Here is a 26,388-nt window from a genome sequence, read left to right on the forward strand (position 1 = left end):
TTTTTTCCCCCCCACTAAGTAAAGTCAAGTGAGGCCAAGCTCGGAGCAGTAGTCATGGGTTACGTTTTACCTTGTAATAGGGTTTAAGATCAGGCATAATAACACAGGTCCCTGTGGCTTTAAGCTCCAGGCACTTCAGAAAGGCGTCATTATGCAAACAAACTGTCTATTACAACAGTACGTGTTCGCAGGCCAAAACCCAGTCAGCAGTTACTACCTGATGCCTCCGCTCAGGTTTGCATTGCTCTTTATTTTTCATCACACAGTAGCACCATATTGAAACAAACCGAGACCACCAGTCCGTCAAAAAGCGCTGAGCGCCTGACAAGTCTCTCAGTCAATATCTGTCTTTAGACAAAGGTGCCAAGAATTCTTCTCTTTTGGAGGATTTGAAGCCCTCTTCGAAGGTGCTTAGTTGCTTTTACCACAGTGCAATTCAAAGGGTCCTTTTTTTTTTTTTTTTTTTATGTCCACACTTAGAGACCTTGGACAGGTTGGTCTTCAGCTTCAGCAAAGACCACAGAAGAAAGGCAGATTTCAAAACTCTCACGACTCACACCCACTATGTGGGCTGTGGCATTGCCAAATGACAATAAAATCATAATAAAAACAAATCAAACATATTTGCTTTCTAGATCTACAAGTGTTTTTCTCTATTTGTCATTGCAATTCAGGAAGGTGCGCTACATAATCAGGTCAGGGGTTGAGGAGAGGGCTTGAGGAAAGCATTGAGGACACTTCCCTTTTGTGGGTAAAAATAAAGCCACTGCAGATAAGCTAAAGGAGCACCAAGCTGCAGAGCTAAAAGGCTGACCAAATAAACTGTCAGTCATTTCCTGTCTGTCACACCACGGTCTCTCAGGTCCACGATAGTAGTGCATTTAGGTGAGGGGAATTAAAGTCCGTTCAGTAACTTCGTCCTTTAAGGATGCATGTGGGTAAACATGACAATAATCAAAATATTCACTTATCACTTATCTCTCACTTCCCAAAACAAAATGATGGTTAATGGTTGGCAGCATCTGAAGCAGTGAGAGGTTTTGGTGTCCGTGTGGTTCAGCAGTATCAGTTATCTTTGGTCAGTTTGAATTAAGGTGCAGTTTTCTCTTTCATTTTTAAACTTTGCTTACATTTTGATGGGGTGAAGGGCTGTTAAAGGGGGTATTAAAGCTCCAAGGACTTTTCCACAACAAACAGGCTGTTGTTTCCATCAACAGCTGGTATGGCATCAGGACTCCATCGCTTGTTGTGTGTCACAACGCTTACTGACATTTCAGCTGCCGATGCAATCCGAATGGTATGCAGTGCTTCTATAGGAGCTCGGCCAAACAAAAAAAAACACACACCCACTTCGTCCTCCCACTTCCTTATTTTTTTAGTACTTCCTCTATCCTCAAATGCCCCCTCGCCCTCGGCTCACTACCGGTCCCCTGCCGGCAACTACGACCATCTACAAAACAGTGCAATGTCTATTCATAGGCACACTGGGATACAAATACAGCACACAGAGGGAGAGAGGAACACTATACACACTCATACAGTATGTTACATGTCCAACACGCACACACGCACGCACACATATGCACGCACACACCAACACAGACAGAACACAGAATACAGAGACGTCAGCAGCAGCAGCTCTGGCCTGGTGGTGGTTGTGGTGCAGCCTGCAGAGACAGAGCGGTGAAGACGGCTGCTGTTTGGAGGGCCAACAGGAGAGGAGGGAGCAGGGTGGCCATTTACTCCCATTTGGTTTCTCCTTCCTCCTCCTCCTCTTCTTCTTCTTCTTTCCCAGCATCTCCACCTCTTCATCTCTTACTCAAATGTGAACAACGTGAGAGTGGAGGCAGTGTAGAGAAGCTTGGTCAGGTCAGGTTGGTTGGTGGTGCTGGGAGGGGAAGGCATGGAAGAGGGCGGAGGAGGGGGGGGTGCTGGGTGAGTTTAGCCTGTCGCCTCATCATGTCCCTGCACGGGGTCTTTGCGCTGGTTCTGACCTCCTGCGCTGGCTGCCAAAATCCTCTGCACAAAGTCTTTGGTCCGCCCGGCAACTAAAGGACCTGCAGTTGTCATGGAAATAAATTGATGGAAAGAAAAGGACGAGACAGATATAGCCTTACAAGAAAAAACAAAACAAATTATAAGGGTAAATGTGGCAGAATATTTCATGTTTTATATATAGTATAGACATCAAAACCTAAAAATCACATTGTTTTAGTGATTGTAATTCTGCTTTCTTTGTTGTTAACTGTAATATTTGAGTACCCTTTCTGACTCTCTTTCTTGGTGAACTTGGTGAAAAACCTGTTTATTATACATTAAAATGTAATAAGAAAACTTAAGAAAACAATTTTCAGAATCAGAAAAAGTAAAGAAAGAAATTAATAAGTGGACTGCAGACAGTCAAGACAAGGCACAGTTTAAAAATAGAGTTTTGTCACAAACTAGTTAATATGAGTGGAGAAACATACAAACTTGAGATAAAGACAAGATTAAGAACATGACAAATTTCAAAAAGGAATGCACCAAAATGTAGGCACATATTTAAGTTTACTAACTAGACATATTTCAAGGTTTTATTTTCAGTGCTGAATAAAGCAATAATAAAGGACACTGCTTGGTAATGGAGAACATAGTAGATGCTAACATGTTAGCATGAAGCTCCATACCCATTGTTCTACCAGGGATACATTAACGGTTTGGGGGATCTTTGTATTTATCACGTAACAGGACAAAACGTATGTATTTCTTTAAGATTTTGGGTGTTGGTGAGTTTGTGTTTCTCACCGCTGGACTCTCGGAGGATGTCTTCCAGGCGTTGGGTCATCCCTCGCTCGTCCGTGTCCTCTTCCTCGCTGCTCTCCACCCGCAGTCGGATCACCTCCTTGATCCGCAGCAGAGCTCCCAACAGGTTCTCTGTGCGACGAAAGACAAAATAAAAACAATAATTTTCATCTCAAAACACTAAATCAGCACTACAGGGCAGAAAACTGATGTCGAAGCAGATATTCTGCATCTGAAAGTTGATGAAAAACACCTGCAGTGATGATATTGATTGACAGTTTCAACCTGTGGAGAACAGTACCACAGCAAAATACTAGAAGCAACATGGATTTCTGGGTATTTGTTACATTTTTTTGACAATTTGACAATTTTTAACAACTGGGGGTGTTACACACGTGCGCACACACACGTTTGTTTCACTCTCCCCGTGGGGGGACAGTCATTGACAATGCTTTCCCTAGCCCCTTACCCTAACCATCACAACTAAATGCCTAACCTTAAACTAATTGTAACCTGTACCCTAAAACCAAGTCTTAACCCTCAAAAAGCAGTCTCTATCCATGGAGACCTCAATTTTTGTCCCCACGGTGACACAAGTCCCCATGGGTTAGTGTGCATACAGGGTAAAGTCCTCACTGGGATATAAGAAAATGAAACACACACACACACACACACACACACACACACACACACAGCAGATCATAATGTGTTAATAATGACACAAAAGGCAATGAGTAAAGTGAACTTTAGGCCACAAAGGCAGGCGAGTTTAAAACCATGATATTCTGTAAACACATCAGAAGTGTGGGTGTGTGGAATGGTTTGACTTTGACTTTGTGATGATGGCCACTCATTTTTTTTTTATGCCAGAGCATTCATTGAAAAGACAGATGCCATGGAGTGGGAAGACACCCACAGTGAAGTACAGCGTTACCTGCAGACTCACTTCACTGTCGATGAGTGCCAGGAGGACGTCCTTGGCTTTTGAAGGGATCACCGTTACACATACCCCCTCCTCTCCATGCTTGCTAGAGCTGTGCTGTGCTTTCCAGCAACAAGCACATCCAGTGAGCGCGCTTTGAGCTCAGCTGGTCGAAGCGCATTGAAATAGGTAAAATCCTGGAACTGTGGACTCCATTCTTTTTCTACACAGTGCAGCCAAACACTAGGCTAAGAAAGACCGTATAGATCTACACATGTAGGCTAATATTTCGTTAAAATGCACAGTTAAGTAAACATGCTTTCTGTTTTTGTATTGTAAAAACTTCCGGCAGATTTCCTTAAAGCCCAGCAACACGTTCAGACTAGAGCTGAAACGAGAAATAATAGTAAAATCAATAATTTCAGTCGTTTTTCAGTCAAAAGCCCCAAACTGTCTTTGGTTCCAGCTTCTCCAATGTAAGGATTTGCTGCTTTTCTCTCTCTCTCTCTCTTTAAAAAAAATAATCATTGTAAACTTAATAAATGTGGGTTTTAGAGAGTTGATCGATAAAACAAGCATCATCTTGGGCTCTGAGAGACTGGGATGGACATTTTTTCACAATTACTGGTTATTTTATTTAGATAATGAACATAATCAAAAGTTGCAGCCCTAGCTCACACATTTTCAGATGCAGTGCAGTGGCTCCCAACTTTTCTGGTTTGTTAATAGTACGTTATTATTATCTTAATATTCTGTAATATGTGGTAATGATTTGCTGATGAGCTACAATTTTACATCATGCATCTTGAAGTCAGAAAAGTGGGACATACAACATTTAATAAAAACGTATAGCACCTTACAGGACCGTGTTTTCTAATGTGGCAGCTACTGTAGGTTAGTGCCTTGCTCTCCTGTCCGCACGACTACTTCATTTTGACATCTAATCCAGATCAGCTGTCTTTCCTCACTCCAAAACAGGATTTGTTTGAGGTTTATCTCCGCCTCCGATGGTGTGAATCATCAGCACCTTCTGTGATTCTGGCTCCTCCCCCCTGTGTCACCTGATGGCGCCATGACACCCCTCCTGTCAGTGTACATGATTCTCGCATGGCTCTAATTCCTCTTTTGTCCAGGGCTGGTCTCAGTGGGGAGTGTGTGTGTGTGGGCGAAGGACCACAGTGGGTCTGACCATTTCTTCTTTCTGAAACCCCCAACTCTCTCTCTCTCTCTCTCTCTCTCTCTCTCTCTCTCTCACACACACACACACACACACACACACTGAAGTCAGGATGTTTCCTGGCACTGCCATGGCACCAAAGTCCTACTTGTTTGAAGATCTCGATGCTGCTAAGAATGTAAAGTGTGTTTTGTATAGACGCAAATTACAGTGATGGAGAGAGAGAGAGAGAGAGAGGGAACAGAGAGCAAGTGAATGACAAAATTTAAAAAAAGAGAGAAGAAAGAGTCACAGGAGCAGGAGGAGGGAAAGAGGAAGCGCGGGGATGTGTTAGGTTAAAGCCTTGTGTATGTGGCTTCCTGCCAGTAGGACAAAAATTTGCGGAAGCCACAACTAAAGCCTTCGCAACGAAATGCCGGCCTGGGATCAGGAATGACTGGAATGTTAAAAAACAGGAGGGGAAAAAAAGGCCAAAGGAAGTTGGACGCTGTTTGGGGTTGAATTCAAAGAAGTCGAAACCAAACCAGATGAGGAGGAGGAGGAGGAGGAGGAGGAGGCAGGCAGGACCCGGCTGACAGATTTGGCAGAGCAGAGGTTTCGATTATCAGGAACAAGGTGAAGTCACCCTTCTCAGGTTTTTCCTCAATCAGTGTGTTTACATGCTCTTCGGTGATCTTGTTATTATCATCTTTCTGTAGTAACCCAGTTTCTTAAACAGGGCATCTTCAAAGTGGTCTTGAAAAGATGGTTTCGCAGTCATTTGTAGCTCGATTTGTATTTTATTCTTATAATAAAGAGGTGGGAACATTACAGCTTTGCCACGCTGCAGGTGTGAGATGTGTTATTTGTTGTTTGTCGGAAGGGCAACAGTAGAAATTAGCCATTAGGCTTTGTTGTGATTTTATCCTCAATGATTGTAAATGCTGCTAAATTCAATCAAACAAACATAAATAAGTCCAATTTCCACAGCTGAACACAAGGTTATTTCTAAAATGTAGACAATTTCACACAGCAAGAAAAAAAATAGGTGCTAAATCTGTTCTCTCGTGGCCAACGTCGTTTTCCTTTAGCGTGATGACACTGAATCATAAGCGTTATTTTGTGAATCCTCACTGCCAGGTAAAAAACCTCAAACTATCCATGAATGAAGAAACAGCCTTGTTTTCGGATTGACCCCAGTGCATTTCTGAGTTTATCTAATTTGATCCAAATGAGTTTAATAAAGCCAACACATTGTGCAAATACAGGAAGAAGAATGTCAGTCAACTCCTTCAGTTGGAGTTAAAACATGAAAATCATCAAAATAGGAGTTTGATGTGTGGCAATCTTGGAACCTATCGGCTATCGTCTGACGATGATTTAGCCTCTTGAGGCCACGGCCAACGTTTCGGGGCTTCCGGTGTAGCCGGCGGGTATCCGGGCCAAGGCTTCCTCTTCCGTGCGCCGGTCATTGTTCACAGTCCGATTAGCAATCTCGTAACCCATCGGCTCTCGTCTGACGTCGATTTGAATTCAGCTAGCCGAGACTGGTAAAAAGCTAAATCAGACGATAGCTGATGTGTTCCAAGACTGCATTTCGGCCAATGTGTTTCGCCTCTTTTGCTCTCCACATGGACCTGCATGCAACCAAAGCCTGCTCAAACGTGATTGGTCAAGACTACAAACAGACTACAAACGGAAACCAGAACCCTTCTGATGCCAAAATCTTGTCCCTTGCCTACAGATTCTGCATTGATTGATATCTGTTTATTGCAGATATCTGTTTATAGAGATTAGATGTGTCCAGTCTGCAGTACTGACCATACTCCTGGTTGAGCCCCCACAGCTTGATCTTGTTAGCTTCGTGCTGGGCCTTCTTCTTCAGCCGGCAGGCCCTGGAAATGGAGAAAAAGAAAGCACCGTCATTCTCTGGATTAGGAAACTCTGTTCTAGTATTCCCGTTGAAAGCAGCTGGAGAGCGATGAGTGGAGGATGTATTTCCAAACTGTGAGGGAGATTGATTGGAAAGCTCCCTCATCCCTCCACTCCTCCAGCAACCATTTAACACTGCGACTCTGAAGGCATACGGCCGGTTTGGTTTCAGAGTATTTAGGGGTGAAAAATGGCAGCAGAGAATGGCTCAATCAATGCATGTTAAATATTAATGCCTCTCATGGGGACTATTCTCTGCAGTGTGCAGAGAATTTCTCTTTTCTTGTGGCTGTGAGTCAGCTAAAAGAAACTTAAGGAAACAAAACACTTGCAGGCCAGCAGTGTTGGACAGAATACCCCTTCTGTGTGTGCGTTTCTCTGCATGTCGAAATGTTGGATTTTGCCTCTCAGCCACATTTTTCTCTTGTAAACTCCCAATTTGTACCACAGTCCCTGCTGGTTTAAGGAGGATGTAGACGACCGCACAACAATTTAGCTGTTCCTAATCATTGCGGGGACGGGACTGATAAAGTACAGAGTATGTTCCAACATGTACCACAGGTTTTTAAAATTTGTTAATGTGTTTCCCTACCTTCCCACAAGCCCCTAAACACACCATCATTATAGAGTTTTCGAAAAGGTCCCTGCTCTCAATTCAAAACCAAAAATAGCCCCAAAGAAGACATGCTGTTGATTGTGATGGCTTACCTACAACTGCAAATTGATTTAAGTGGCATGCTGAATGAGAAAAAAAAACAAAACAAAAAAAACAGTGGCTGCCTGGAAGGTAGGAAAAACACATTCACCAAATTAAAAAGCTTCTGGTACCTGGATGGGTTTGAAAAATGGCCGCTGTGGTTTGTTTTTAAGATACTTGGAGGTGTATTCAAACCCGAGGCTTTACCTCATTTTGAGATCAAACCTAGCAACCAATCACTTGATGAAGTGTCTTTAGGAAAAGAAGGACAGGCTATTTGACTATTCAGCTGGGGGCTCCCTGACAAGGAATACGCCAACATTTTGGGAAACATACTTATTTGCTGTCTTAACAGGAGTTAACACCAACAGGTGGCAGAGCAAATCTCACTTGTGTCCAACTCCTGTCTCATGACTGACTGCAAACCATACTGCATCTCTTTTATACTTTGCTATTTTGGACTGTGTGTGTTCCAGTCAAAGCTCAGCACTGTCAAGACTGTAAGAAGTTGGTCAACGACGCCAAATCGCATTTGTCATGTCATCAAAGTTCACCAAAGCGGCAAAGGTTGTGCCCAGATTTCTTCGCCTCTGTGAGAAAATCCACAGATTATGGCAATCCCAAAGTACTTAATGGCCTGAAATATTGCTGCAATCGGCACTGGTGTTACCGGGGCATTTGATAAATTAAAACAATAATTTCATCTGTGCGTGTTCAGGACATGTTTAGTCTAGCTTAGCACAAAGACTGGAGGCAGGAGGAAGGGGAAAACATCAAAGAATAAACTGGGTTCTGGTCAGAGTTCAGAAATGTGTGAAGCTGACAACTTCACTAGAAAACAGGACTTTTGAGTTACCGCGCGCGGCCACTGGGGCTATCTGTTATTGGTAGGTACCTAAATATCTCCAGTGCACAAACTAACTGTTGATTTAACTGCTATATATTGTTTTCTATTTCTATGCCTGTTAAATACACAAGATATACTGTACATTTACATTTATTCTTTTGGCAGATGCTTTTGTCCAAAGCGATGTACAAATGAGGTACAATCCAGCCACAGTAGATCAAGAAGAAACCTCAATCACTCAGTTCCACCTGACACAAGTGGCACAAGGCTTGCAGGTGCATGAAGTAACATGTAAGTTCCAAGCCAACGACAATATAAAAAAATATATATAATTTTTTTTTGAGAAAGAGCTCAAGCAAGGGTCGAGAGAGCGAAAGAGCATATTAGGTGAATAAGTACTCGTCGGAAGAGGTGGGTCTTCAAGCGTTGTTTCAAGACAGAGAGTTTCTGCTTACCGAATCGAGTTTGGTAACTCGTTCCACCACCGAGGGACCACAGGGGAGAAGAGTGACCAGGACATGACCTTTCCACCGCTAACCACAGCTAAGAACTGGGCGAGTGTTTTTCCTCTACGCCTCCTGAACGCCCCAGGCAGGTTGTTTTTGACAAGATTGAGAAAATAATGGAAGAGACTGGAGGCGGTTAGGATAATCCCACTGCTAACTCGGACCCGTTCTCAGGCAGCCAGTTTCCTCTGTGGAGATTCTGTGAATCTTCACAGAGGAAATTCCTGCATATTAAATTAAAACATGAACTCGGTCACATTTCAGCTCACTTTCCATCTACCCTCACTGTCTCTGTCTTTTTCTTAGCTTTCTTCTGCTTTTCTTCATTCCCCCACAACTCTCTATTTGATGGCGTGTTTGTGTCATGTTTAATATATGTTTGAAATAATAAGATATTCCCAGAGTCCCTCTCCTCTTTAAAATTGCCTGTAATAATGTCCTTTCCCCCAAATTCTCCCCCTCCCTCCCTCCACAGATGAACTCTCTATGACCCTCCTCTCCCTCCTCAATCCTGCCCTGATTTCCTCCTATTCAGCCTTTCATCCTGCTTCCCTCCATCTCATCTCCTCTGTAGTTTTCCTCTGCTTCCCTCCATCTTTCCTTCATTTATTCCATCATGCTCATGTCCAAAGTAAACTCATTAAAAAAGGACCAATCAAGTCAAAAATACACTCATGACCTTTAAATCATGTGTGTTGTGTCTATCATCTTCAGGGACGTCTTTTAATGGCTTTAAATGTAAATTTAAAATGGATAAAAGCGTATTATGGCAGTTTCCTCAGAGGCTGAATTTTAAAAAGGTCATCTTCAGTGTGGTACACTGTGTTCCACTGGGGAAGAGTTGAAATCAAATGCTTCCTGAATTAAGATCATTTTCCATCAAGTCAAATCAACAATGCCTTAAATTCCACTAAGATTAGATGTTTTTCTCAATGTATTCTTTTCTCCCCTTGTCCTCCAGAAACAGTATTAGAAGGTCAACTATTCAAATTCACCACATATTTGAAAACCGATCTTGACAAGGCTAAAGACTACAGATACCAAACCACAGAGCCCTGCAGGATTCTCTTCTGTTTTTTTCTGCAAATGATTTACAAAACACTGAAAACCTCTCAAAATGCCCACTCGTGCCTGACAAATCGATACAGAAAGTCTCCTGGGCGCTGACTTGGTGCAGAAGATGTAGGAGGGCAGTAAGTGGAGTCTGGTACCTGGAGGCCAGCTTGTTCTTCTCCTTACGGGACCGGGCTCGGGCCACTGCGGGCAGATCGTTGACTGGACCCATGCCGTCGATGGCAACGTTGAGCTTCTGCAGCTGCTCCCCGATGTTGTGGAGCTTCTGGGGGTTTGGCGTCAAGTCACTGGCGTCTGTCTTGCGAGCTTTGCGCCGCCCTTTTTTGCCTGGACAAAGGACGATAGAATGAATAAATTCAATACGTGTGTGTAAAAGCCTTTCAGTCCTCTTAGGTTCACTCTTTTCAACACCCATAAACCCACCAGTGTTGCCTGTAAGTCCAAATCTATGCTGTGCAGCCAAACGTTGTTCGGATGCACCTAAGTTAGTCTTAAAATTCTTGTCGGGACCCCAAATCTAAACCACGCCGTCACCAAGAAATGTTTAGAAAGAAAAGTTTAGAAATGGATGACATCCAGATTTTTTTCAATTTGATGTGATAGCGCAGCTACAAAAATGGCATCCTAGCTTTTAATAGCTCAATGAAATACAGGAAGCAATTACAGAATATATAAATATGTAACAATGTTAAATGTTCATTTTGAAGGCAGTTTGTGATTTTATTGTACTGGATTACATTAATGGACTGTATCGTGTTTGATTCTTCTGAAGAACACAGACTGCTGCACAGCTACAGTTGTGCCTGACGTTAGTCTCACTTATCAGGGAAATGCTGAAAAATTCAGATTTTGACATAAAAGTTGTATGTAGGGCACATGCCTGGGGGTCCCGATTTGATTTGTGTCACATGAGAGAAAAGAAATGGGACACTTTCAGCTGCACTGCGAATGTTGCTTTAATGACTCCTGCTGATAAAAGGCTCTCAGTGGATCTTTACACTTTCATGTTCAGCTTCACCTCTATGTGATTAGGGCTGCAACTAACAATTCATCTATCAATTTTCTTTCTGATTAATCAGTTCATCCAAGTGCCAAATTTCTTACTTTTTCTGACCAACAGTCAAAAAACAACTATATGAAAACAGCTTGTTATTTTTACCAAATAAATTAGTAAGTTAATAAAAAATTTCCATAAATAAATCGTCTTGTTCATTGATTGATCTTTTTGGTCTAATCACTTCAGCACTATGATAGTGAATTAGTCAGTACTGCTGTGTTCTCACCCTCTCGGCGGTACAGTGTGCTGGGTAGAGTGCTGGAGCTCCAGGACAGAGACCAGTGAATGTCTCCGCCCAGCTTCTTCTTTGTGGCCGACTCTCGAGCACGTCGGTACTCCCAGAAACAGCGACGCTTCGCCGGGCGCTCGCCTGGCTGCCTCACGGTCTCAGCCTCCACTTCTGACGAGAAACACATCCAAACAGAATTTTGAATTTGTGCACTAATGCAAATGCAGCAAAGGCTTTGCAGCTCTTCCGGCAAAAAATTTGCTTTCTATAAATTTCAGTGTAGCCAACTTTTGGATTTTCATGATGTGAAAATAGCTGATGAAATTTTTTAAAATTCAAACAATCAACCAACATGGGGAAAAACTGCCCTTAAACAATACTAATCTAAAACAAACATGACACGGTAAGCAAATTATAAAACAAGATTACAAGTCTACAGCCGCGCGAGCCACCCCACAAGTCTCAATTCACACTAGAAAAAAATTGTACAATGGATAAAAAAAATAGCCAGCTTTGGTATTCTTAGATCTTTACCACAAGTGGGTCAAAAATGTGAAGTTTGATTTAAGCGTGGTGCCAGAGGAAAGACCATGTTGTTACCTAAAACAAAAGCTGAGCAGGAAAGTGTTCAGGGACTTGTATGGCAGTCCTCCCTCGTTTTGGCCAAAGGGTGAGGAAAGGCAAGAAGAAATGGCAGGATTTATCCTCTAAGGATTGTGATTATCCATGAAAAACTTCATGGTAATCTGGCTTTATACAATATTGTCAAAAAAACAACCACAAAGTACTGGACAAATTTGGTTAGAGCCCAGCAAAGTGTCAAAACATTATTATACCTTCAAAATGATCGGAATTCATCCTCTGGGTACCATGAATGTCCGGAACACGTTTCATGGCAATCTATCAAATAGTGGTTGAGATATTTCCCTCTGGTGTTGGCCCACCGGAGAGACATCGCTGCTAGTCTGGCTGAAGATGACAACAACAGAGTGTGACTTTGTTGTTGTCAAGAGGCTTTACTGTCAGTAGTTTACGAATGACAGTTTCTCTTTTGCGGTTTCTCTTATCATGTGTGATCTTATCTTCTGTTTTTATTTCACGTTGAGTGACGCACACTGCATTAAATAACAATTAACTTTATATGTAAGCGACAGAACTGCTGAACCGTCAAAGAGTGTTTTTAAACTCTGACTGACATGTGATAACATTTCATAACATCTCACTCAGATTAGGGAGATTATAATGTCTCACTCTGGTGCAACTTTTAGTTTAATCTGATTGCTTTGATTACAGCACCACAACTAGAGTTCAACAAATAGGGTTTTACTACCCATATTTTTGGCCTGTATCTGCCAATATTCAATGTCTCTAAATTATAGCATTTTCATGCTAAACAATTACAGTTCTTCATTATTGTTTCCAAAATGTATTCTTAGCATGGCAGAAATTTAAAGCTTGAGAAACAGTATATAAATATTCAATCAATCTCCATTTTTATGATCAAAGAAATAACAATTCTTGAACGTAATCTGGTCCAGATGTTGCATCAGTATCACTTGAGGTTTAGGACCTACCATAGAGATACAGTGATGCAATGATCCAAATACAAAATCAATAGTGCGGGCAGTTTTATTAATATATTATGAAGAAAACAGACTCTCATCCATTATTACGGAGGTGGACAACATTGACAGCCATATATAAGATATTTAATAGAGGAGAAATACCCTGCAAGTAAATACGACAGATGAACCCTAATCATAACTGACAGGTATTAATATTTACGTTTGCCTGGTATGAAATCTGGCTGTGAACCTTAATCCACAAACACATGCTGTATGTCCTAATAACAAAGCCACCACCAGCTAAAACTGTACGCATGTATGCTGTTTCAGAGGCAGACACCTACACGAGCACACAGACGTCACAGCAGATTAGCCTCAGGCGCACAGAGCCATGAATAATGGTATCATAAATAATACAACATGCAAAGCTCCACCAGCAGGAGAAGAGAAGAGACGCTTCTTCAAATCCACCAGAGCTGAGCTAATAGACAACAAAAAACAAGCTGCAAATAATGAAAATAGTAGTGGGATTAAATCAGACTGAAAGTTAATAACCATGAAGTCCTATCCTAGCCATCAGCCAGGGCTTTCCATTTCTCTCTCTCTCTCTCTCTCACACACACACACACACACACACACACAGTGCTCTTAAACCTTCTGTCCAATCTCCTAAAGTCACTCAATCACCACCTCTCTCACACTTTTCCATCCATCACACAGCCCTTTGCGATCGCCGTGGGCTAATGGTAAGAATAGCTCGACCGGGCAAACACACCCACACACAAACAGACACAGCCACAACAATAGAGAGCGACAATGGTGTCTTGCGACCGTCGAAATATGACCCAGGCCGGTCTTTGAGAGCAAGCCAACGACCTCTCCATTACCTTGAAACAAGAGGCCTGAGATTTGTTTAACGCGAGGACGATCAGAGAGAGAAAGAGAGCCTGGGAAAAGATGGTAATCTGAAGTGAAGTCAGTTTTCATGCGTGTTATCTAATATACATGTTTATATTTTGTGTCCTGTGGTCTGGACATGAAATCACCACTGACATTTAAGCCCTTTAGCTGATGCTCTAAGCTAACAGTTTAGATGTATTCGAAACCTCTGCCAAGAAGCCTGAAATTTAGTCCTGTTCTTTGTCTGTATGTTGATTAGCACAATATCTTAAAACACAATTCAACTAAGGTGACGCTCCACTGAATTATTATTGTACTTCCATAAAGTTGGAGGACTCAAAAGAGACAAAAGATTAAAAACAAAAAAGTCAAAACTGAGGCTGAAATATCCTGATTTTTAGTCCCTAGAATGGATTAAGCTCCAAAAACACTGGATCCTACAATTCCCATAATGCAACTTGTTAGCATCTTTTTCGTTTAACCCTACATGCCTGGTAAACACCCAAATCTTTCTAACTAACACAGGTTTTGTTAAAAAAAAAGAATAAGACATTATACAACTGTTTTCAAGGGCTAAACAGCCTACTCCACATGACTAGTAAATTGACTCCGAAATGTAAAATCAGCAGAGTGCACCTTTAATCAAAACTAGTCCAAAGTGAGGATGTGGGTCAAGCAAAAAGTGGCTGGTTTCTGGTGCAAATCCAGGAATTTCTAAAGGATTTCTTAACACTGGGTGATAGGGACTGCGCTTATTGGCATGAAAAAATAAATCATGTGCAAAAAGCATGTATCAATCTAATGATTTTCTATCATTATGACTAATGTCTGAATTCAGAGGAAGATTAAACATTTCTAAGCATGTGTAGCAGGTATATCTGCATATGTGTCCGCGTCCACGTGTATATTGTGTGTATTAAATGTATCTATATGTTTTTCATGTGAGACATGTACACGTGCAAGCAGTGAAAACAAATGTCTCTCTGGGAATGAATGAATAAAAGTAAGTAAGTCAATAAGTCAGTCAGTCTATGTTGCTAGTCTAAAATGCATTTTAGGCAGCCACCTTCTTCCTTGCGGCATGTGAATGCACAGTAAGTAGGGAGGTCAAAGGTCAAACTTACAGCACCAGGACACTAGCTCATGCACTGTGTACCAGGGCTGCAACTAACAATTATTTTCATTATCAACTGATCTGCAAATTATTCTCCAGATTAATCAAGTAATTGCTCGTCTATAAAATGTCAGAAAATAATGGAAAATGCCCAGACCGAGGTGACGACTTCAAAAGGTTCTGTCCGACCAAAAGTCCGAAACCCAAAGATAATGACTTTACTGTGACATAAGACAGAGAAAGGCAGCAAATCCTTGCATTTGAGAAGCTGAAACAAGCTAATATTTTAATCATTTTAATAATGATTAATCAATTAACAAAATAATTGCAGATTTAACTAATTAGATAATAGATTCAGTCCTACTGTGTACTTACAATATTTGTGAATGAGAGACAAGTGAAGTATAAAGAAATAATGAGGCAAGAAATACAATATTTTAGGTAATGAGCCACCAGCTGAATGCTGCAGTCTGTAGCTGGCATGTTTTGTTGCTTTTGAAGCTGCTTAAAAATCTGTGTCTACTGTAACGGTTGTTTAACGATCTGTACCGACTTTCATACCCTATTTAACATGTTCAACTACAAGCCCCCCCCCCCCCCCAACAAAGACAGCAGCATGGCAGTTACAGATGGTATTTGAATACATGAAGAGACTCCAACCCTCAAAGTCATTTCATAACAGTAAAACTGTAGCCACTGAAGTGGTATGTTGTCCGGGAATTACACCCGCAACTTTGGTATTTAATGTGCCTCTGCTCAGCCAACCAAGTCTGAGGTCTCGTCTGGACATGAGACAGATTGAAATGGTTTCCGTGTGGGCAGACGGGCTGCTGGCAGCGGCGTGATGAGCTGAGATGTCCTCGCCACACAGATAAAGACAAACTGAAAGCAGAACTCACCACATTCCGTTTCCGAGGAGGTGGAGAGTTCAGCTTCCACTGTCGTCTCCTCCGCTCCCTCCTCTCCTTCTTCTTCCTCCTCTTCCTCCTCCTCCTCCTCCTCCTCTTCTTCCTCTTCCTCCTCTTCCTCCTGCTCCTCGTCCTCCAGATCTAGCTCAGTCTTGGCCTGGTTCTCCTCCCTGCCCTGCACCTCCTGCTGTGTCTCCCCCACCCGCACCCCCTCTGTCTGGGAGTTGTGACCGGGCCCCGCCCCGAGCTCCTCTCCCTGGCTCAGGGAGTAGTTGTGCTCCTCGCTGCAGTGCTCCAGAGCCAAACCTGCAGCCACTGCTGCCGCCGCCACCTCCTCTTCCTCCTGTGCCACCTGATACACCTCAACTGCACGCTCCCTCGACATCTCCCCATCCTGTCCTCCTCCAGCCCCTCTTCCTGCAACACATAACTCCCTCTGTGTGGTCGTGGCAACAGAGATACGCCCCTCCTCCCTCCCTGCAGCAGTGGCCTGGACTTCCTGGGTGAAGGGAGGTGCCGTGTGTCTGTTCCTCCTCCTCCTCTCCTCTTCCTCTTCCTCCTCCTGCTCCTCCCAGCTTCTCCCCCAGCGACCCATCAGGACGGCCTCCTCTGAGCAGGCCAGCAGCTCCCCTCCCACCCCGAGGCCCAGCTTGGTGTAGCGAGCCATCTCGTCCAGCGCAGACACGTCCCAGCGCTCCGGGTGCAGGTCCTCGCCGAAGCCTCCGTCGTCCACCAGGTCGCTTAGCAACTCAAAGGGCCGTTTCCTTGGCGATGCCGGGGAGCCCAGCATGAGGAGCACGCTCTAAAAGGGGACAGAGATATACTTAAATATGACTGATTTGGATACTATATCCTGTATTTTTAACATTACTCCTGTATCACATGTCAGCATGTACTGTAATATTACAGTGGGGGGTCAGTAATAAAACATTTGCCCTGCTGCTTGGTAATTAAACTCAGTGTTCCAGGTGGCATTTTAGCCATTGGCAAATTACAGGAGCTTGTTCTATACAAAGATAATCTGCGGGAAAATCATGCTTCTTCATCACAGGAAGGCTTATAAAATTGTTTAACATCAGTATTACCAATCAGTAATTGAATTATCTACACAGACAGCTGCAAACGGCTCTTTCTGAACGCCTATATGCTTTAACAATAAGAAAGAGACTGATGCCTGCAAAGTGACAGTGCTAAATATGTGTAGTTCAATACACATACAATTACAATCATTCCGGCTACAGTTACACCATCTGACATCAACCGGCTGAGAGGATGTGGTAAACATCTTCTGTGGGCTCTCGTCTGAATTTTCAGCGACTTTCAAGGTCTTGATAAGTGAATTCTAAAATTAGACATTACACAGACCAAATGTTGTATTCATTACTGTCAAGTACAGGTCTCCAAGTGACAAAGTTTTGGCCCCATTTTGTAATGTGCTCAGGGAAAACCTTCCCGAACCTGAGGTGCATAAATTAACTTTAACCCAAATAGGCCTTTTTTTTTTTTTTTTTTTTTTTTACATTTCCTACTGTGACATTTTGACATGTCACAGAAGGAAAAGCACAGGCACAAATGATATAATTAATGAATGCTGAATTCCATTTAGCTGCTTTGGTTTCAGGCTCCTGGCTTACTGGGAGACCTGAATAGACGGGAGCCATTGTTAATGTTATTAGTAACACCTGTGCTTTTACTACTATAACAAGTCAAAATGACTTCCGTGAAAAAGGCTTTAATCTAAAATACCCAACCTCCCCTGGAGGACTAATCCCATCAGAATGGAGTTTAATTCATTGTTTTTTCACTCCTAGCCCTCGTATACTGATTCATACCTGAGATGCCAGATGAACGCAATTAACTGCAATTAGCACCACTGCTAGGGCCGTACTTTGCACTCCTCAAACAAACAAACATTTTCAAGGATATTCAAAGCCCTTGGGAAGTCTCACTATGAGCCAAGTGACTCGTGAAACGCGTGGCTCTCTCCATCACGTGTCATCTCACCTGGTCGTACTCAGTCCTGCCCCCTTGTGGCGACATGGCCAGAGGGTAGGGGCTCAGCAGACCCCTGTGTCCCCCGTAGGCCTCGCCAAACGCAGGCTCCATCCCATTCATACCCGGCTGAGAGGGAGGAAACACACACACACACACAGAGTCAGAAAGAAAGACCACGGGGAGTATGATTCAGAGGTGATGGGTGACAACGACTGCACGTTTCAGCGGTGTTTCTACTTTACCTGAGGCATGCCCGAGGCGTGAGGGTGTCAGGTCGCAGTCACAACGTCAGTTCAAGTGAGTTCTGCTGCAAAAACACAACCAAGTTCAGATCTGAACGTCGAGATGAAACGAGGAGACAGGAGAGAAAAAGAAGAGTGGGAAGATGACAGGAGAGGAAGTGGAGGCGAGGATGTAATTTACCTAAGGTTGAGAGTTGAGAGGGTCAAAAGGTGGAGCTCTTTTCACATGTCGCAGCCTGCAGCTCTCAGCCTCCCAGCCTGGAGGAAAGAAAGAGTAGAGGAGGGACAGGGAAGGAGGAAATCAGACATGGGTTCAACAGAGGCCACAATGCAAATTATATAGCAACAAAACAGTGAAAGTAAACGCATCATTAAAGCATAGAGATGTATGAGGATGTAATGTGTATCTGTGCAGAGTCTTGAGTACGAGTATAATGTGGATATTGTTTAACAGTTATATTGTTTTACAGCACAAGTTAGTCAGTTGCCACTGAATCCAGTTTGTTTGATCGGCACAATAAGAAGAGATGACAACAGTAAAGAAGGTAAAATACAGCTTTTAAACGTGTCATTTTAATAACAAACCTGTGTGTCTTCCTTAGAATAATGCACCTTTTTTAAACTTTTCACAGAAGCAATCTGTGAATTTCAGTTTTGTTGTTTACTGTGATGTGTGTCTTCTTGTATTCCATGCTTATGACGTTAAACATTAATGAGGTTGGAGCTCTTTTTGTCTGTTCAGCCATGGCAGCTATTGTTGCTTACATTAGCTGGCTATTTTTTCTATTAATACATCTATTTATTCAATATGAAAAAACACGGTGCTGCTGCTGCTGCCAGAAATGTAGGACATATTTCCTGAGAAAGACCTGCCAACAATCAGCATTTAAAATAGCAAAAACACAGAAGCTTTTATGCACTAGATAAAGGTTGGATTTTACTGTGCAGAGTAGCAAATTATTCATGTAACATTTGTAGATGAATACGTGGATGATTAACAACTTGCATTTGTCATTTTAGTACTATGTGTTAATATCACAAGCTGCATCAAAGAATAACTTTGATGTTAATTTGCTAAAAATGACACAACCTGCACAGGAGGAAATAATGAAACAATGAGTGAGCTGGAAAAGAGGAGAGTTTAGAAAGATAAGGACAAAGATGAAAACAGATTAGAGCTAAAGTTAAACATTTCTCAAAAGCCATCTCACTGTTTAAGTTAAACCTCAATGGGAGTAAAAAGCCACATGTTTCTTGCTCAGTAATGCTGTAGTGAAGGGTCCAATCAAAAGGGTAAAGGGGCAGGAGAGGAGGAAGCTAATATTCTGAAGGCTAAACATTATCACTCTTCCAGCTAACTGGAAAATGTGCTAAGCTAGCTAGGTTAGCTGAGTGACAAGTTGAATTTAGCAGTATTAGCTTGTACCATGACTGCTATTGTGAATGAACAAAATAAGAAGTTACGATTCAGTTACTGAGTCCGTTCTCTGCTACACAGTTTTACAGGATAAAACTGGTGTTGTTTCATCTATTTCTTATTGTCAACAATTCCCATGAAAAGACCAAAACGTGACTCAAAACAGGAGGAAATTGTGCATTTGTGGGGGACTATTTTCAGCGGCGGATGAATCCACATTTGGTGCTCTAGTGAATATTTGGGGCAGCAGGACGGCGTGTGTGGGATTGAGACAAAATAAACTTCAGCGTGTGTGTTCATTGTAATGAGGGAACATGTCACCCAGTGCTACAGTGTGGCTCGCTGATGTGTTGGTAATAGTTTTTGGACAACGATGGAGCTCTGTGGCACAGAGGAATAAGATATATCAGGCTTTGGATGCACACACACAATACTTGATAGTAAGATCAATTTATTGTTGGGTTTGGTCTTTTCATGGCATTTCTTGACAACCCGCTATCCTTATTCTTTAGCCTAGCTAACTTGTCCTCTAAAGAACAGCCTCTTTGACTCCACCCAATACGGTTAAACTCGACCAATGAGCTCTTCTCTGCCTGCCGAGCAGCTCTGCATCAGTTAATGTTTGCGTAACCAAAACTCCAATTCTCCATTGGAGATGAGGCCACAGTGATCAGACCGAGCTCCTTTCAGACGGGGGCATGATGAAACACTGAGCAACACTACTACACACACACACATACACACACACACAGACTGAGGGAACAATGCAGACCTACTGTTCAGAACCTGTGGAAAACCAGGAGAAAGCAGCTCACACTGACCCCGGTTCAGTGATTCGAGAACAATGCCATAATATGTTCTCTGTAGATTGACTTCAGGCACACAAGAATGAGGAAATGAGGATTGGCTGGGCGGTTATGACACTACCTTGGCACACCACATGGAAAACTGGTACTTGGCACACAGAGCAAGCCAGCTACCAACATGCTGTGTACACAAACACTTATCAGACACATACAGTGTTTTGAAGTAGATAAACTGGTGGAAGGAATGTAATAATTCCAGAAAGCTACAAACGTACAAAGAATACACCTCTTTATCATAAAGTTTCAGCAGTAGTGCTAAGAGCTGGAGCATTTGAGATACAACGCACTGTGAGTTTACATAAGGATTAAGACTATGTACATTTTATGTCAGTAGTTTGCTTGTATCAAACAGTACAACTTGTTCAGGTGCCAATTATGAGTGTTTCTTTCCTTACTCAGAATAATATTTAAAAAAATAAAAAAAAAATCACATGCAAAATATGTCCCTTAGTGCTAACAAGAACGCAACGTACATGCAAACTCATTCACCTCAATGACGTACTCCACCATTTTCTTTAAACTCCTTTACTCACTACAGTGCTCTTCTAGGTATTTGCTGCTTTTACAAGGTAAATTTACACAGTGAAACTGATGCACCAAACAGAGTCTTACTTATATTTGTTTATACTCTGGCTGATATAGGTGCCAGGCATACAATAACAATCCCGCAATCATTTATTGTGTGTTGGTTCAACATAGGCTTGGTCCAAAGGTCTCTGTGCTCATAAACACACTCTGACAGGCAGAGTTCACGGTAAGGCAACAGGGAAACAAAAAGGAAACTGCTTCATCTCAGACCACTGTGGGTGAATAACCACCAATAACCACTGGCTTTACGTTCAGCCAACGTGTAAACAAGACTCCACAAGCAATGCAGATGCCAACGCAACTGCGGCTTATGTAACAACTACACCCAGTACATACTGACAAAACAAACATATGCTTACATTCACGGTGTGGTAAGATCATGGCTCATGAAGTGCAGTTTGTGCATGACAGAAGTTACTTTTACTTGTTATATAGACCAATCCACACAGGACATTTAAACGCCTTCTCAACCTTACAACAAGTTTGGTCATTTCCAGTGTATAAGTGTATTAGTAATGCACTGGAGCAATTATCCTGAACACCTAAACAATGCAAAATAAAAATAACGCCATATCCTTGCAGCTTGTTATGTAACACAGGGCAGGATATTCAAATTAATTTGTATCGTGCCATAATGTACCCTTCCAAAACATTGTTATATTTTAGGGCTGCAACTAAAGATTATGTTATTATTGATGAATCTGCCATTTATTTTCTCAGTTGACGTATTAACGGTTTGGTCTATAAAATGTCTGAAAATGGTAAAACAAGACCATCACAATTTCCTAAAGTCCAAGGTGACGCCTTTAAATTGCTTGTTTTTTTTCCAACCAACAGTCTAAGATCCAAATATATTCAGTTTACTATCACATAAGACAAAGAAAAGAAGCTGGAACAAGAAACTGTTTGGCATTTGTGCTTGAAAAATGACTTAAACAATGAATCGATTATCAAAAATAGTCGCAGATTAATTTTCATCAACTAATCCTTTCAGCGCTACTATATTTCAACAGGGTATTACAATGTGTTTGTGGTAGAAAATATGACTCTTGTGGTATTTTTGTCATATGGTATCACTATAAGGGGTAAAAGGTATATAAAAGTCAGTTGTTATACTTCATCAAAAGTACTCTGATGTGTGTGTAGTTTCAAATAACCTTTTAGTACTTTAAGGTGTTTCTATCCCATATGGTATCACTTGTTTTTATATAGTAACTTTCAAAATAAAAAGGTATTATAGTATGACTATAGCTGATTATAACGCACACTTCCTTTCATCCAAACATGTGCCAAACATATCTGAGAGTGGAAGCAAGTCATTCTGACCGTGGACCATGAGGCAAATTTAGAGCATGAGCAGTCTGACCAGACAATGAACCTTTAGCAGCTGGAGGCCTCTTTAGAAAAAGAAAAACCCCTACCAGTATGACAGAGGACAGCGCGGTTACGGATGGATGGAGGTTACGCATGGAGAGACGAGAACGGGGTTAAGAAAAAGTAAATTAGGCAGGAGTCCATAAAGAGGCTGTGATGGCGGAGAGTGTGCCCGAAAACAACGAGGAAGAGACGGGGGAGCAGGGGAGGAGAGACGGTCTGGCTGTCGGTCTGTCTGGGAGGCCAATTTGCTAAATTAAAGCTCCAAAAATCTGCGCGGCGGACAAAGCTCCGTCTCGCCTGGGAAATCCCCCTTTCTCCTCCAATTAAATGAAGAAAAAAAACCTGAATCACAGCAAAGAAAAAAAAAAAAAGAACAAACAGCATAAACGACCTGGATGCGCCCCCTGTCTCTCCTCTCCGTGTCCTTGGAGCTCCGTTTCCCGTAACGATGGAGAGCCAAAGTGGCCCCGTCTGCCGCCCCTCGCCTCGCTCCCTGCCCATCCGGAGCGCGTCCCCCTCTCCCCGAAAGCAAAACTGTCAATCTGCCGATGAACCGATTAGTGCAACAGAACTGACGGGACATGACGGCTCTGCGTGTCCGCACAGCTGGATAGAACAGCAGCAGCACATACAGACGCGGAGCGGGGAAGGGAAGGTGCCATGGTGGCAAGCCAGCAGTGTGTCCCGCATGGCACGGCGAGCCGAGGAGCCGCACATCCACAGCCAGACCCTCTTTTTCTATTTCACACTGCACATTCACAATTCATGCATTTTTATTTTATTTTATTTTAAAATAAAAACATCAATTCCTACCAAAAGCAGCCACCACGCGTCGCGAAGTATCCAGCCGAGACAACAGGGATCCTTTCAGCACAAGACAACAATAAAAATGGGGCGCAGCTGGCAGTGCCACCGGATGTCCAATATTAATTGTTAATACGACCGATTTCTGAGCATGTGGATCGGCTTCAACGCTTAACAGGTCCAGCTAAATGCATCTGTCCACACTCCCCCGGGCTTTTTGTTAAATACTAAAGTTGACGCGAAGAATAAATCACAGGACAAGTTTGACTGCTGTTTGTCCACCTGCAGGTGCTGCTTCCGATTGGTGACGGTGGTAATGTTACAGGCCCAGGGAAGTTATACTCCGTATAAAATGGAAGTTTATTACAATAAAACTGTAAAGTCTGCAAGGGAAAAACACACACTGGGAGCTATTTTATCTTCCTACATATGCGCAGGAATATGGGAAATATAAGCAAAAATCTAATGAGTATAAATGTATAATGTATCGTGAAAAAAAGGTTGTAGAAATGTGATTAGGCACCAGTTTTAATGAAATTGCTTCTGATTATAATGGCGCATAATGTTTCCTGGGATCGCGCTCATATTTCCAATCAATCTTTGGATAGGTTGCATTAAAACATTTCAAGTGTAGTTCTGTGCCATGCATGCTACTGTGTGTAAATCCGTGTGAAAGTAGCCATTTTTATCACAGAAGACCGTTAAAAGCCTACATATTTTTTTCTCTCTATGGTGTAAATATGTGTCAGTAACTTCTCAGACGTTAAACTTGATGTAAACGCGCATTTATTTGCCCGTGGGCAGAGAGCTGTGAGGTGTGCTTTACCTTATAGCGTGTCCTCGGATGTCCCCTCGGAGTTAAGGCTCCTCCGGACCGGGGTAAAATGGTGGCCTCGGCCTCTCCAGATGATATTATTACGCACCATCCACGGAGAGTAGAAGAGCCCGCATGGACAACGGCAGCGGCCGCTCAGCCCACAAATCCCGTTCAACCTACAGCCACATGCAGGAAGTTAGTTTACAGTAGTACCGAGCTGGCCTATATGGCGGATAAACGGGACAGAAAATATGGTTGTAGGACTGTTAAACACCCCCTCGCCTCCTCCTCCTCCACCACCTCCTCCTCCTCCTCATGTCTCTCCCTCCCCTCCATTGGTGCAGAAGCCTACCGTTTAGGAGATGAGCGGGTGGGAGAATAAAAGCAGGCATCTCTCCCCCTGAAGCTAATTCCTTTATTAATAAAGTTTTACAGGCTCGTACGGCAGACCCCCCTCTGTGTTTGACATGGTGCCGTCCGCAGGGCTCACAAAACAGGACAGGAGGACACTTTCTCTACCGGTTCCGCGGTTTAAAACCACTTTTTTTGTTGTTGTTTTTTTTTTTTGCACAGCGGAGGGCGTGAATCCGCGCGGCTGGATGTGTTGTATAAAATACGGGTCCTCTTTGTAGTTGTTGCTGTTGTGTGCCAGGGTTGTTGTTGTTGTTGTTGTTGTTGTTTACGCAGTGGTTAGCTACACATTTAAGGGTTCAGCGGACCGTAAAGGCAGAGGAAGGAGTTATGAGTGACTGACCTGGTCGAAATGGGAAGTGTGTCAGATGTAAAAACAGTTGCAGCTCTCGTCGGCGGACTGGGGGGCACTTGAGTTCACGAATAATCCCGTAGACCGACTGTCACCCTCGAGAAATTAGCGCGTCAGACTTCTAGCCCGGGCTTTCAAAATAAAGGTCGCTTTGAGGAACACGGCGCAAAATTTGAAAAAACAATTCAAAATTTTAATTGTAGGTTGTACAATACACATTTTTCTATGAGAATGCGATTTTTTTTTTAACTGTTTGTTTGGAAATGGCGTGACCTACACCACTAGATAATAGATTAAATGTACAAGTTAGCAATCATTATAACTTTTTTTAAATTGCTGATCTTACAGTACACTACAGTAAATAGTATTAGAAGAATATTTCAGTCTGATGTTAATCTATGATGTGTTTTCCTTTCTTCGAGTCTTGAATGTTTTACGCTTTTTTTTTTAAAGGATGTACACATACAGAATGTAAGCATCATGATACAGTACACTTAAAATTGAATTGGAAAAATAGTCTGCTACAGAATTTACGTCAACAGGGTCTGGCACAAACATTACGATGCTAAAGTGCAGAAAACACAGAAGTACATTTTACATCCACCAGAACCTTGAAACCACCGAAAAAACATTTTAAAAATCTCAAATATTTTCTTATCAATCTAGTAATGGATATTTGTTAATAGGCCAGGCAGGCTTTAGGCTATCGACTCCAAATGAGCAGAATTGGAGTAGGCCTATAGACATTTTGATAACTGTTGCGAAACTCTATCTATCAATACCTCCAGTGTTTATACTGAGTAGTTCTGCTATTGGTATAGGTATTGAATGAGCCTTGTTGCATGGAAGTTGATTTGTATGACTTGAATAGAGATTGAAATGGTATGAACAAATCCTTTTTTTACATTAAACTATGTTAAACCATTACCTAAAAGCTTACCTTAACCATAAAGCAGAAATCACTTACCCTAACGTAAAAATCATCTACCAAATAGATGTAAAAACAAACAAAATAACAATATCATATGAATGCAAAAACAGATAGTGTTGCCAATTCCAAATGGGCTTTTGTAGGATGTCATATGATTACATTTTATCTTAAATTTTCCAACATACATAAAATAGATCTTCTGTGTATCTCTTATTATGAAAGGCATACTACCGTGTTTCCGGTTTCATGCTCGCTGACTGTTGACAGCTTGACTCATCTTGAAGCAAGTGAAAACGGATATGGTTTGTATCTACGACACGGCGTCGTCAGAGGGGCGGGGTCACACGACCCGTCTTTAAGGACACCGGGAGGACTGGGGCTGTGAACCCGCTGACCCCAGCAGGCCCCCGGGCTGCTTCAGAGCAGAGCCTCGCTGGAACCTTCAGCTCCTTAACGACATGTTAAACAGAGGAGCAGACCCCGGCAGGCGGCCTCCTCAGCGGATTCACCACAACATAACAGCCACTGTACTCTGCAAACTCACTGCAGATCCCGGTGCTTACTTTTAGATGAATAAAAGTCATGAATCCATACCCTCATTGATAAATATGGGGTGGACAAAATATTAGAAACACTTCTCAGCATACACAACGCTTCAACAGCACCGCAATCTACAGTTTGTAGGCTACAAAATAATCACACAGTTGAATCAACACCTCTCTTAAACAGTTTCAACTAAAACTGAACATTATAACTTAGATATTATAACTAAGAGGGTATTGCAAGGCTGCTGTCTTAGACTATTTGAGTTTATATAGGAATGAGAGGTGCAGAATTTCAATATATTTATTATAATAATATATTTATTTATATTAGAGCACAACCGATACATCATCGGGG

General features: G+C 42.3%; 1 protein-coding gene across 5 annotated transcripts; it reads right to left on the reverse strand.

Annotated features, from left to right (window-relative positions):
- Positions 1–210: 210 nt before the first annotated feature.
- LOC122873892 (CREB3 regulatory factor-like) lies at positions 211–24,710 on the reverse strand. Of its 5 annotated transcripts, none has more exons than XM_044191193.1 (11): positions 24,549–24,710; positions 23,804–23,970; positions 18,107–18,183; positions 17,926–17,990; positions 17,693–17,809; positions 15,680–16,490; positions 11,199–11,372; positions 10,053–10,242; positions 6,681–6,754; positions 2,785–2,913; positions 211–2,057 (listed from the first exon to the last, which is right to left on the reverse strand). In XM_044191193.1, exons 4-11 carry the CDS (start codon positions 17,932–17,934, stop codon positions 1,942–1,944), a joined length of 1,620 nt encoding a protein of 539 aa, XP_044047128.1. In that variant the 5' UTR covers positions 17,935–17,990; positions 18,107–18,183; positions 23,804–23,970; positions 24,549–24,710; the 3' UTR covers positions 211–1,941. The 5 variants fall into 5 exon arrangements, with proteins under 5 accessions (XP_044047128.1, XP_044047130.1, XP_044047132.1 ...); XM_044191195.1 differs by lacking the exon at positions 24,549–24,710 and adding an exon at positions 24,147–24,528; XM_044191197.1 differs by lacking the exon at positions 24,549–24,710 and having other exon boundaries at positions 17,926–17,987; positions 23,804–24,088.
- Positions 24,711–26,388: the final 1,678 nt, after the last annotated feature.

Source organism: Siniperca chuatsi, linkage group LG3, assembly GCF_020085105.1.
Source record: "Siniperca chuatsi isolate FFG_IHB_CAS linkage group LG3, ASM2008510v1, whole genome shotgun sequence".
NCBI classification, from domain to species: Eukaryota; Metazoa; Chordata; class Actinopteri; order Centrarchiformes; family Sinipercidae; genus Siniperca; species Siniperca chuatsi.